The sequence below is a fragment of the Sycon ciliatum genome, chromosome 13 (assembly GCF_964019385.1).
Source record: "Sycon ciliatum chromosome 13, ocSycCili1.1, whole genome shotgun sequence".
NCBI lineage: Eukaryota > Metazoa > Porifera > Calcarea > Leucosolenida > Sycettidae > Sycon > Sycon ciliatum.
The window spans coordinates 8,992,428-9,006,563 of NC_088655.1; the positions used below are offsets into that span (position 1 = coordinate 8,992,428).

The following is a 14,136-nucleotide window of genomic DNA, read 5'->3' on the forward strand; positions in this document are numbered from 1 at the left end:
ATACGAAGTTGTCAGGTTGGCCCACAGATGATTTGTGTCGACGCATGGTGGGTTTTGCGATCCTCATTGGCAATGATGAGGTCAGATACTGGATGCCGATACGGCAGTATCAGTGGCTGCCTCGTACCTTCCGGCATTGCTGATGCCTGCTCCAGCCTGCCTCCAACGCGTAGTACAAATGGCCGTTCAGCGGTGTCTAGGACTGGATTGAGCCGGAGCAAGGGTCCGAGGGCTTAACACTTTTCTCCCGCTGTAAGGTCGAAATAGTGGCCAAGTAACACTCCTGCTGGGCAATGCTAATCCAGTCCCGTTCTGCTCGCTGTATTTCATTTGCCGACAGTTTGGGAACTGCTACATTCTCTGCCGACGACACAGCTACACGAGAGACCGCATCACTGCCCTCAGGTTCTTCCCCCTTCTTGGCACCTCGGTAGTTTGAGGAGAACTGGAATATCCAAGCCGTGACACGCTTCAGTCGGTTGCAGGATGAAAAGTTCTCGGGACGCAGTCTAGATACCGTGGCTTCGGCGACAAACGTCAGCGCTTGGTGTCGCTTAGTCTCTCCTAGAAGCTTGCTTGGGACTTTGATATCGCGTTGCGGCCACTCGGTCGATGGCTTGGACAGAAACTTTGGTCCTGTCCACCATGTGCTGCTCGTGGCTGGCGAGGTTGCTGGCATCCCTAGTGTGTATAGGTCTGCCGGGTTGATCTTACCAGGCGCATGTTGCCATTGCAGAGGTGATGTGGCACGTTGAATCTGCGAGATTTTTACACCGATGTCTGTGCGGAATCGTCGGCTGTGGGATCTCAGCCAGTACAACACATTGAGGCTGTCCGTCCAGAAACGGTGCTCCGTCAATGGTATCTTCAGCGCTGCTTCCAGCTCTTTACTTAGCTGTACTCCAAGGACTACTCCATTCAGCTCGAGCTTCGGGATACTTAGCTTCTTGAAAGGAGTTGGCCGCGACTTAGCGAATGCCAGTGTCACCTTCACGCGTCCGTCTGGATATTCAGAACGGACGCAGCAGGCTGCTGCTGTAGCTGCATCCGATGCATTGACGAATGTGTGAACTTCTGTCTTCACGCAGGTTGGATCCGCATTGGTGTACTTGAAACATCGGTCAGCGTGGATCTGTGCCAGGTTGGGTAACTCTGATAGCCAGCGCTTCCAACGGGCCGTGTCGTCGTCATTCAGCTGCTCGTCCCAACCATATCCAGCGACACATGCCTCCTGAAACAGTACTCGTGCACGCATCGTGAACAGTGTGAGCTGACCTCTTGGATCGAAGATCATTGCCATCTGTCGTAGAACATATCGCTTGGTTAATTGCGGGGACGCCCCTGGTGGCTTATATCGGAAGGTGAAATACGTCCTTGTCAGCAAGCCACATGACGCCCAGGACCTTAGACGATGGTAGAGTGCAGTGCTGGTTACTGTTGACATCCAGGGACAACTGCGGGGCTCTGTCGGCTTCTGGCACGGACTCAACCACCTCGGTAGAGTTGCTTAGCCACTTGCCACAATAGTTGAACCTGCAGCACTAGGACCCAACGCGAGTCATATCAGAACTGCTTTGGACGGATGTTATCACTACAGGCGATATACTTTGTACTGATCTGGCATGTTTCGCTACACAAAGTCCATTCTTAGGAGCAATATATTCTTCTGTACGATAAAATTGCTTGTAAGAATAAATGTGCACATGAAATCCATGTTATGATTATGAAAACATGAGAGTTCATTCTTGTAGGCAGTATATTCTTTTACACAACCACGCTATAACCGATACGCTGTGTAATAAACTGCATGCACTAAAACTAGTTGTACTGCGCTGCCGCGATCGCGTGACGCGGCGTGAGTGCATGTAGGGAGTGCATGTACATGACCAGTAAGGCAGTAGGCAGTAGGCAGTAGGCAGTACGACTCGTAAACTACTTACACTACTTACACTAGTTACACTACTTACACTAGGTACACTGAAATGGCACCAAATGCCTGAAAATGCTTGCAATTGGCTTTAATTTTTGAAATTTTTTACCGGGGGAGTATAATGAAGAATTCTTGTCCCCGATCATAGCATCTTCCTGGCTTGTTGCAGAATCAAAAAGTCTGTCATTGTAGTTACACTGAAATGGCACCAAATGCCCGGAAATGCTTGCAATTGGCTTTAATTTTTGACATTTTTCACCGGGGAAGGCCCCCGTACCCCATGGCCGCCCCACCTCCAAAGTCGGTGCGACGGGCCTGCTATCAGTGAACTTTTTCGTGTTTTCCTGTGCAAAATTCGTGTGCACCCCCCTGTGAAGGGGTCCGGTGACGCCCCTGAAGGACCATTATGTTCTTACTCGAACATGCCTCCAGATAGCGCACGACTCGTTGTTTTAGAAGACTGTATTCTAATGTTTTACTCTGACTCTGCGTGAAATCATCTTGCAGTACAAAGGCAAGTTCTGCCTCTCTCGAAGCAGAAGCGGAGATTCAAAAAACATTCAAATCAAAAGATCGCGCGAAAGCAGTGTACGCGACTACGCGCCTCAGACGTGAATACAACATGAGAAGTGAAAGCAGTGTACGCGACTACGCGCATCAGACATGAATACAACATGAGAAGTGAAAGCAGTGTACGCGACTACGCGCATCAGACGTGAATACAACATGAGAAGTGAAAGTAGTACGGTGTACGCGACTACGCGCATCAGACGTCAGCTGACGTGAATACAACATGAGGAACGAAGGCGTAGTAGTATGATAATGCACAACAGTACAACAAGCAGTTCTGATAACGTTACATGTATACACATAAAACGGAGTGGCTCTGCACCATAATCAGTGGGCTGGATATAGACTGTACAGGCACTATTGGGAAAGGTTTTGATAATGAACAGTGCTGTGGGGAGATAATATTCATACATGCATGAACTATGGAGAGAGAGAAAACGAGGTTAAGGAAACATCAGAAACAAACACAAAACTGGTACAGCAATAGCATGATACGTGACAACTGTAAAACATTGCACATGCACCAAGCAGAACATATGCATGTATATGTATGGTATGAACTCGGATGGAGAGCCAAGGATTATTTATAAAAAGCAAAAAGGACCAAGACACTACAAATTACACTATAATGACCACTAACACCACAAGTTACTAAACAGTTAGCTCATGTGATAACATTGCACGACACTGACCGACGGTACTGACGTTCTACAACTAACTGGCTAGCAATGTTATCGCATGAGCTGATCCTTTAGTAACTGATGGTGTTAGTGGACATTATAGTGTAACTTGTAGTTTCTTGGTCCTTTTTACTTTTTATAAATTTGTGCATGTGGGAGGACTGGAGCTGTCTAGCCTCTCTACCACCCCTCTTTGCCCAACGCAACAGACCAGCGCAAACGGCAGCCTCTTGGTGCAAATGTATGAATCATGGAAAATTTAAGTTGGCAATGGAGAGATAACAAGAAAAAGAACAACAAGAACACAAAATCACGAGCACTTTGGCCAGGAAAAGACACGTCTAACATGACATCGAAAATGGCGCCAGGGCAACCGATAGGGGCCGTCGTGGCTGAAGCTGCTATTGCACCCACTGCCACCACGGCCACCATTGAGTGCAGAAAATAGATCCGAAAACGAAGTCGAGAAAACACCAACTCGAACGAAGCGCAGAAAACAACAAGACCAGCTACACGACTACGCGCAGCAAGCAAAGGCATAGTGATGACATCATCAGTCACGCGTGAACACAAAAGCATGCGGATGCAGTCTTGCAGGCGCTGGCGAAATAAATGATGAAGTCAAGACGCAAATAAATAACACAACGAACGATCGTTGCAAGAAAACAATTCCAATCAAATAAACTACTTCAAGGAAAGTGGTCATTCTGTTCCTGATGCCTCGTCGCGTCCCTGGTGGTAACGGTTTGGCATGGAAGTATGGGATTTCGCAGTTGTCTGCTTTTCTCACACATTCTGTGATTAACCTTATAGTGCATTGGCACATGGGCGTCCGTGCTCCCGGCATGTAATGTGCTAGAATTAACACCATAATTATTTGGCATGTGCTCTAACTTCGCAGAGCACAATGGCACGCTGTATTCACTTCTGCTGCTTCTTCTCTGTGATGCGCACAGTTGCATCTTCTCTCCCCCCCCCCCCCCCTCTGCATAGAGGTGACATAACTCGCATCCCTCTTTTTTTTGGCGCTACACTCTGCGTAACGCCATGGCACGCGCCCTCACTTCACAAAAGCATACTAGGTGACATAATTCGCATCTTTTTTTGGCGCTACACTCGGCCTATATATACTTCTCTTGTGTGGCTTCCACGGTATTCATGGTTATTACCCGATGGCCAAGTGCCGAAATGTTGTAAAAATAACGGAACTGGTTCGGATGTGCAGTGCAATGGGAATGGGTGTGTCCACCCGAATTCCTTTCAGAGATGAAGCTTCAGGAAGCCTAAGCTCTTCTTCAAAATCAAGGAAGATGAGAAGTGAAACGACTAGCACTAGAAGAAATAGATTAGAATATAGAACAAGCAAGGACAATGGAAGCGGACTACGGATGAAGCTACAAAGAGATAAGAGGCATGACATACTGATGACAGATGTCAGCACAACAAATACAAAATTGCAATGTTTGTCTACACACACATTGTATCGTCACACTACACACATTGTTATATTGTCACACCTCCCCCTGGTGACATCACGTCAATAGTTAACTACGATAACGAACAGGAGGAACGAGACCAGCACGGTTATGAAGACGATGACCACCAACTTGAAGTGGTTGGGCTGGTAGATCAGAATCAGAATCACTAGTACATGTATGATCAAACTCAGACACACTCACTCTTGACGGCTTAATCATATCAATGTTGACAGTCTTCACAGAATGTCAACCGTTAGTGTCTCGTACAATTACAACAGTTGATGGCGACACAACATTGTCAACTGTCCATCCGGCCTCGTACGGCGCTGTTCGCTTCTGGCCGCGATCCCCCTGCCGCAACATCACCGTGGAACCAACACTGTAGGGGTTCACACACTCAACAGGCTGAACAAAGTCAGCAGAGGATAACTCACTTTCCACATAGTCCTGCACGACAGCCGCTTTACTGCACAAGCTATCGACCCATGCACTGGGGGACATGTCACAACGTTCATCGTCCACGATCAAGCCATGAGGAACCCAGCCACACATTGCTTCACTAGGCGGAACACCAAGCGCAGAATGGGGACGAATACGGTAATAATACAACAATACGTTCAAAGCAGACACTCAATCATCGGATTCTTGCACAGTGTTGCGAATCAAATTCAGCAAAGTCCGGTTGAAACGCTCGACACCACCTTGACTTTGTGGATGACTCACTGCACCATGTCGCACTGCAACACCAAGGGCATCATACAGAGACGTAACTAGCTGATTAACAAATTCTGTGCCATTATCACCACGCACAACTACTGGGGCACCCCAGCGGGAACATACATCAAAAAATGCAGCTGCTACAGACTGATCATCATGGCGAACCAATGGGACAACCTCGACCCACTTAGCAAACATATCAGTACAAACAAAAACACAATGATACCCGTGGCTTCTATTCGGGCCCAACTCAAGGGTATTGAGCTGCCCTACGTTCCACGGACCAGACGGTAAAACCGGACGTGTTGGCTCGGCAACAGGCCCACGCTTAGAATTAGCAGCAGCACACACATCACACGACTGAATCAACGACTGACAAACAACAGCCATATTTGCAAAATAACAACTCGCACGCAACAGCTTCCATGTGGTCTCCCAACTGGAGTGACCGCTCCCAGCATGAGCACAACACACCACTCGCTGCTGCAATGACTGAGACACAATTGAGCCGTCAGATGCATAAAGGGACCATTAATTTTGACAATTTTTGGGCAAATTGAGTTATGATATGTACAAGAATCTAGAAGGGTTGTAGATTCACATGCAAAAAAACGTTTCAAAAAATATCGCTTCGTTGGAAAATTATGCAAACCAAAAAGCGATCGGCGAGAAAGATTTGTTTGCATTTGCGTGATGGGAACACTGCCGCGGAATTTGGCCATTCTCAGCCCCAACTCAGCCGATTTGGACAGTTGAACGACCAGAATTATCGTCATGACACCAGCTTCCAGACTACGGCGGTCCCAATGCCGGCTCAGTTCCTGGGGAGACACAATTCAACGTAAATCGCGAACGCATCGTTTTGACAGTTCAAAATGTTGAAAACGAACCACTTGACTTTGAACACGTTTTTCTCCGTTTCAAGTGGACCTGCAAATGGTCCCTTTATGCATCTGACGGCTCAATTGGTACAACACGCACATCATTCGGCGGTATCTTCACACTACGATACAGGTAGCCATCATCAGATACAGACAATTGAGACTTCAATTTCTTTTAAAAATACCTGGTCGGAAATCTCACGACCATGACGCACACACTCAATCACACTAACAACAACAGGATGAGACTTCTGCGTATCAAGAATGTCCTGTAACACAATAGCACTCACAATCGTCGGGGGTGCAGAGACGGCAGCAACTACATCTGGCTTGGCTGATTTCTTCCAGCAGCGGATGAACAAATCTGGGACACGCGTCAGCTTGTCAGCATTGTTCTGCTGGGACGGTACCCACTCAATGGTGACGGGCAGCTTCGCGGTCGCGACAATGTCGTCGATGATGTTTAGTCATCTGCGAACCAACACTTCGTTCAGACCGGACACCCTGACAAGCCGCTCATTGTTCAGGCACGACTTCACCCAGCCGTATGCGGTCTTGGAATCAGTGACAAGACGGACGTTGCTGGCGTAAAATTCGACTGCCGTCGACAACCCACGGATCACTGCTTCCAATTTTGCGATGTTGATGTGTTTCTTCTCGTCGGCTTCGCAAAGCCAAGACTTGCTTCCCATCGAACCACATGGTGAGCTGCTGCTCGTTCACTGACGCATTCCACACGCCTGTGGCCGGATCCTAATCTTGGACGCGACTTGATATTTCAGCACAACAGGTTACCACATCGTTGGGGACGTCATCATCCCAACCACTACCGTCACGACACGCTAGGTGCTTCAAGAAGCTGCAGGCAGGTCGCAGCCACGAGCACACGGGATAGCTGAACAGCTGAAGTCAAGTACAGGTTCTCCCTCATTATAACGAGTCCGGTTACTACATAAACCCCGTTAGTAAATATAAATCTGAAATCCTCTGGCAAAATGTGGTCTATACAACTGTTTACAGGTCCGGTTACAACATAATCTGTTATTACATAAAATCCGTTTTAACGACCCTTTGCCCAGGTCCCTGGAGTGCCAAACCCTCAGTATAAGATAATATTGACCATGCAGGACCAAGGCCAAAAACACGTGGGATAAAGCAGAAAGACGAAATGTATTATGTCTATGTATTCGTGAATATGGACGATCCTTTGCATCCAAGGAAGAGTTATGTTGGAGTAACTTGGAGATTTTCAATTATCTTATAACGAGTTGAAGCATCGATAATTTATGTTGTATCGAGGGTAGCCCCGATAAGTACGAAGTAGTGCCTATTTCACCTTTAGCTGCAAGTCCTGCTACAAGATAAGTCTCGTTATAAGATAACTTTTTCGACGGCCCAGAGATTATCTACTAACGAGGGAGGACCTGTACTTGGGCGGAACTGGCGGGCTCAACTGGCTTCGTGCGCAGGCCATAGCGCTCGAGGGTATCAGCAACAGCCTTTGTCTGCGGTTTCGGGACGTACAGATCGTCAACGTAATTGTCAACACCATCGTGATCGCGCGTACACCACTTGACTATCACGTCCATGAACTTCGGTGCAACGCTTTTAAAACCCGAAATCCATACGGGTCATTAGGTACAGCTTTCCCCTCCCTTTCACGCACTGGTACCGTAGCAACTCAGGTGACATACGGACTTGCAGATATGCTTTTCGAATATCCAGCATCTCATATTCGTTGGCATCATGCGTACGCCACTCACGCAACTTCTCGCGACACACGGAGGCATCCGTACCGGGCTGAGAAATGAGGGCGCGGTTCAGAGCACGGTAATCGAGGCAAGGCCTAACAGGTGTAGTAGGCTTGTGCTCCTGGCTGACTGCAAGCCATAGCAGAATTGCAGCAGGAGCTCCGTGTTCCTCTTCATCATGCTCAACGAGCCATCCATTACTGATCCAGGAGTCCACTTCTTGCTGGAACAGCTTCTCCTGATCATCACTGAGTTTCTGGGGTACTCCCTAATGCCGCTGCCGATGCGTCCGGTAAGTGGCTTGTCATCCTTCCACCTCCATGCTGCCTGCCCACACTGCTCAGCTGCTAGCCACTTTATCTGACCATACTCGAAGGATAGCGTCACGTCCTCACCGTCTTGCACCACGCTAACATGCCGAGACGGGTGCTGATCTGGCGACTGCACAGCATCACTCACGGCAGACGACACAGGCTCAGAGTCACTAGCGGTTGACAAACAAAACAACACGGACCGCAGATCACCTGACTCAGAGTACTGCAACCTGACGCCACCAATGGCACGGACAAGGTGAGATCTCAGCAACAGGTCAGCATTAATAACGGACAGCTCAGAAACTACAAACGAAACAACACGGGTAGGCGGTAAATTTACGGGTCCATCCAGGTGACGAATCGTTAATGAAATTGACCCCGAAATGGGCAGGACTCCGCCATCCAGGGCGAGGACCTTCTCCTGCTTTACCGCCGACACTTGGCTGCACATCTTAGCCGCACGTATAAATGTAGACGACTCTAGCGTGCGAGCCGACCCGGTGTCCAGCATGGCCTCTCCACGGCGCCAGTCATCCGGCTTGACCGACTCCACGTCCACATAGATCCTCGGCATGGGGCAGCTTCAGTGGACAACGCACACAGGCGCTTGTCACTGCTACTCTGCGACGTACCAGCAGCCGCCACACATTCTGCTGCCTTGGCGTCTCGCCACTTCTTTCTCTCAGGGCACGCTTGCTTTCAGTTTGCATGACCATGCTGGTCACAAAAGTGGCACACTACTGGTCCACGGAAACAGGGCTTCTGCTTCTTCTTGAGCTCTAGGCAGTTAACTCTCTGCCTGAACCTGCTCGTGTAACGAGCATCCGTCTCACAGGCTCTAAGGCCACGTACACGCTGTAGACAAGCAGGTATCGTCAGTTCTTGGCCAGCCAGCGACATTCTCAGCTGACGGCCAAATTCGGGCAGCAGGACAGGAAACAGTTGCTCGATCACGATCGGATCCTTGCTGGTGTCACCGCCCGGTTTGTGCCCCGACAGCGCTGCAAAACGCTGCAAATCGGCCACATACGAGTCGACACTTTCATCCACACACAAACAACGGCGCTTGAACAAATCATACGCTCTGGATGGCGTCACACTGAATGCACTCACTGAAACGTTCTTGACCTCTGCTTGTTTGCTTTTGTCACTGTCAGCCATACGAGCTAACACTCGAAATGCTGAGTTTACTTTCACCTAGCGTTGGCTGAATTCCAATTATCAAGGTTCATGAAGTATTTGTCTTGTGCAGTTAGCAATCTTCAGATGTGACGTTAGACGTCCGTGATGACTTCCTTGATGACTTGTTGGCTTTCACTTGGCGTCGACTTTTCACCTATCTTTGTCACCACCTCAGTACTCTTTGTGACATTTAGATTAGCGCAACCTATTCCTGTGTACTTGTGATTGTGGTGTTTGGTAGAGTTCATAACACCTCCATTCTGCACTATTCCTTTTGTGTTGATTTGTCACATAATTATGTGAGTTAGTTGAGTGTTTACACCTTGCGCCTGTATCTTCTCTAATGAACCCTTCATTCAACAACTGCTTCTCCTCTGATGAGTTCCCCGTCAACTTTATGGAACGAAACAAGACTTGTCAGGAGTAATACTACTTGCTTTCGTGGAGTGTGGCTGGTGAACTGTTCGTGCTGTGATCTGCAAGCGTCGTGCGGTCTCGTTGGGTCAAATGAAAAACCTATTACTACTATTTAACGGACCTATTGAAGATGGCAACAAAGAATTACAAACTGTTAGTTCGCCATCTTCTGTACACTGTTTCTTAGTACATCCTTTCTCTTGCTGGTCTGCACCCCGTACACAAAGCTTGCCGAGTTCCTGTATAGCAGCTGCTTGTGCCTCTGTATTGGTCATAGGCACTCAGGCCATTTATCTACATTGTAGTTCTCCCCCTTGCTCACTCTCATTCTCCCTGTCTCTCTTGCCGTGATCAATCATGTAGTCATTTGTCTCTCTGTCTCTCCCTTAGCCCTTTCCCCGATACGCAAATATCTTCAATGTTCCTTCCTCTCCCTACTCCAGGATCAAGAAACACCATTGCACTTAGCCTGTAAATACGGCAACCCGGAGGTTATAGAATTTCTGCTTGAAAAGGGTTCAGATCTTTTTGCCTTGAGCAAGGTAAGTTACACTTTTAGTTAATGTGGCAGCATGGAGGTAATAATCATAATATGCCGATGAATAGAATCAAGTGCGCACTCGTATCATAAACATTGCAACCAAAGATGTTATAAAGGGGAACTCCACGGAAAAAATGAAACTTTCATATCCTGTAGAGTCTGGGGTGCTGAGTCAAATGGTCTTGGTCCCAAGTCTCTACGACAAAGCGTTCTTGAGATATTGGCAAAAACGGGGCCGCGCCGTGACGAGATGCGGCCATTTGGCTATGTCATTCCGGCCTGCCTACGTCATTGTGGCAGGGTCTGAATCTCGGAGCATTATTTTAGTATACAATTTCAAGGAAAGATGAGCTATTCCAAACAATTCTTTGTACCTAGCAATGAAGGCAGCGATGCTGAGGTCAGTGAAGACCACCATCAACCGACCGCTGCGTATGGTTGGGGCAGGGAGCCCAGATACTCTGCCGAGGAGCTGCTATCGCGCGTAACACATGTTGAGGAAGAAGATGCCTCAGCAGCTGTGTCCGACAGAAGACGAGTAGCTTGGCCACCAGAATCTCGAATCGTTTGGGACTTCGGCTGGTGCGAGCGTGGACAAAGGTGTATAGCCATACCCAGCCCGCGGGAATGATTTTTCTGGTAGGATGCTGTCGTCGCTGTCGAGAAGACGGCCCAAGGTTTCTTGCGTAGCCGACCTCGCAGATTACGAGATCGTAGCCTTGCATTAGGCTGTGCCCACCACTGCTCTTCGAGGTTATCTCGACATGCAAAAGCCGCCAATGCCAGTGACAGAAGAGTCTGGCATCAGGTAAGCCTCAATTAGTTTGTCTTGACTTTGTCTTGTGAGGATCGTGCATCAATATGATACGCTTAGTTTTTTGGAGAAATTCATTGTTGTCAGGCGACTACAGTAGGCGTTGCACAAGAAATACATTGTACTGGTAGTTATCACAAGTTTCATGCATGACACAAAACAAATTCTCTTTGCTCCGAGTACGTCTTGACTTGTCTTGTGAGGATTGATGCGCGTAATGTTTTGCATGTGACTTAATTATTGTTGTCAGGCATAGCACGAAAACATTGTACTATAGTTCTAGTAGTTATCACACATTTTCATGCAAGACTCAAACACATTAATTTTGTCTTTATCATCATCCCTTGGATGGGTACAAGATCTGCAAAGTATGGCAGTGTTCTGTTGGTGAAGAGAGCACTGAACACAGTTTATGAGCACCGTGGGTGCATTTGATCACACCCGAACCCATACTTTATCGTTTCACGCTATAGGCTTTGTCAATACACCCGTTCTCTAGTATACCATGTCATGCAACGTACAAGCATGGGGTCAAGATAGAGTACACCAAAATAATATACAAATTCTGGCAGGAGAGTAAGACCTCTGTACTTTCTGACCAAGACATATCTGTACTAGTAGGTAATCGAACGCGTCCTAATTCATTCCCCAGATCATTGGAATTCAATTTGAAATCAGCAATTATTGGAAATTATACAAGAACCTCCATCTTTGTATCAGTGGACACTAAATTATTATGGCGCGCGCACTGAATGTGCAGGTAGGTACCGGTAGGTGCAATACAGCGCATTTGTAGAGTAAATGAGTATTGACTACAGTATAGTCACTATTAATTATTACGGTCCAGCAATTTGGTATGTGTACAAGCACTCAGCATACACACTCCGTATGACATTCTATGTTTCTGTAGATCTCTACGCTATGCGGCACACAGGCAGTACACACTGTATGTACACGGCAAATTGGGCAGGCACGTTTGTTGTCGTCTTTCAGCCTGCGTTGTGAATACCATCAGGCAAAGATATCCAAATCCTGCACCACCTCGGCCTTCTCAGGAGGCTTCCACCCGGGATTAGGCAGGGAAACGGGCTTCTCCAAGGAAGGAACATCGAGGTTGCAATTTGCAACCGTTACCAACTCACACATGAGCTTGTCAACAATCTCATAACTCTTTCTTTCGTATAATTATCTATTTGGCCACATAGTCTTCTTTATGCTTCGAGAACTGGACTTTATACCTTCCTATCGGGGTCTTTTTGGTTGTGCTGTGGCGACGGTTGACATTGACGTCGTCAAGAGCTGCGCGTCCAATCATCCCCAGAATTGAGAAACGAATGCGTTTCAGAATGTATTTTGGCATGGCACTGTGATATACCTGCATGGCAAAAAGAATGTTGAGAAAACACACTTGCTTAGACAATATACTATTATGTGTTAGAAACCACCAGTTCTCAAGTGGGAAAGGCCTTCTGGCTTATGACATTGTATTCGTTGCCATGTTGTATCTCGACTTCGCCGTACTGCTGATCTTTGCTGCATGGCGAAAGCTATTTACGCTGTGTGCGTTTTGCTGTATACGCTGTCATGTCATGTTTTACATGCATATGCTTTGATTTATACATGTACGCTGTTTTTGCATGCTATAAATAGCTGGTGTTATTAGTGTTAGTTAGGGAGCATCTCATAAGTTCGCATTTTTTTCTAAACGTAACGCATTTCGAAACGGTAGGGGGGTAGAGCCCTTTTCGAATAGAAAAATGACAGTTCGTAATCGCACATTTCCTGGACTTGTAGATGTACATACTGTTCATGCAGTGCATGTGCTAGATCGCTTCAGGAAATGAGCGTGTTTAGGTGTAGATCTATGTGCCTGTATTTGGAGATCAGCCTTGCACTGCATGCATACATGCTACTCAGAGGTGTCAAGTGTCACATCAGCAACTCTATTTATGTGCGTGTACATGTCATTCATTGTTTTTGTACTCTATACTAGATGCAGTACTGTATGCCATTCAATTTGACATTCATTATAATGTGCAGGGACATGCACAGATCCAAAGGGAAAAGGTGCGATAAGACTTTCAAATAGAGGGGGGAGGTAGGGGGTAAAGTCTATTTGAAATGCGTTACGTTTGCAAATAAAATGCGAACTTATGAGACGCTCCCTTAGATTCAATGGAAGTCAAAATATACGGTTCAGAATAAATTGTTGTCCTGGTGCCGTGTGGTCGTTCGTTCCTGATACTTCAGAGAACCAGAGGGTTCATAACAGTTGGCGACCACGCCAGGATACGGAGTTTAGCATGGCAGAGCAACTACATAATTTTGGAAGCCAGCTTTATCGCCAATGGAGTTCGGTTAGGATTGGAAGGCGATGAGTTGAGGGAACATTTGAAGCAGAGGCTCCGACAGTACGGGCAGCGTTGAGCGATCGCTCCGCGAAACATACTTTTTGAAATTCTCTACATAGTATAATTATCTTCCACCATTGACATTTCGAATTTCTTCAAAAAAAGTGCTGAGAGGGGTGGCTTGCAACCTCGATATGGCTTGTTCCAGGCATGCTTTGGAGCCATCTTCTGTTGAAGTAGTGGCGGGGATCTGCCCTGCAACTGCTACAACAAAAATGATTCGATCTGAGAAAGGGTGAGACCGCGAATCTCGGTTGAATATTGAGTATTTCAAGCCTTTTCACGACGAAGATGGAGTTCTTTTTGGAGATGGACGTCGCGGCAAAGGACATGGTGTCCGACTTCTGGCGTCTGGTGAAGCCAGGGATCATTTGTCCAGTCAGGTCGGCAGCCTAACCGTCGGTAAGCTTGTGTTTGGATCCCGTTCTGCTCGATGTGGTAGATCACAAA

At 47.3% G+C, this 14,136-nt stretch overlaps 1 protein-coding gene across 1 annotated transcript in view; it reads left to right on the forward strand.

The window, feature by feature from the left end:
- LOC135829155 (ankyrin repeat domain-containing protein 17-like) overlaps positions 1-14,136 on the forward strand; it is a 90,234-nt gene that overhangs the window by 38,017 nt on the left and 38,081 nt on the right. Inside the window, exon 5 of the mRNA XM_065341560.1 lies at positions 10,364-10,462. Within this exon, the coding sequence (XP_065197632.1) occupies positions 10,364-10,462 (99 nt within the window). The remainder of the gene's footprint in view (positions 1-10,363; positions 10,463-14,136) is intronic.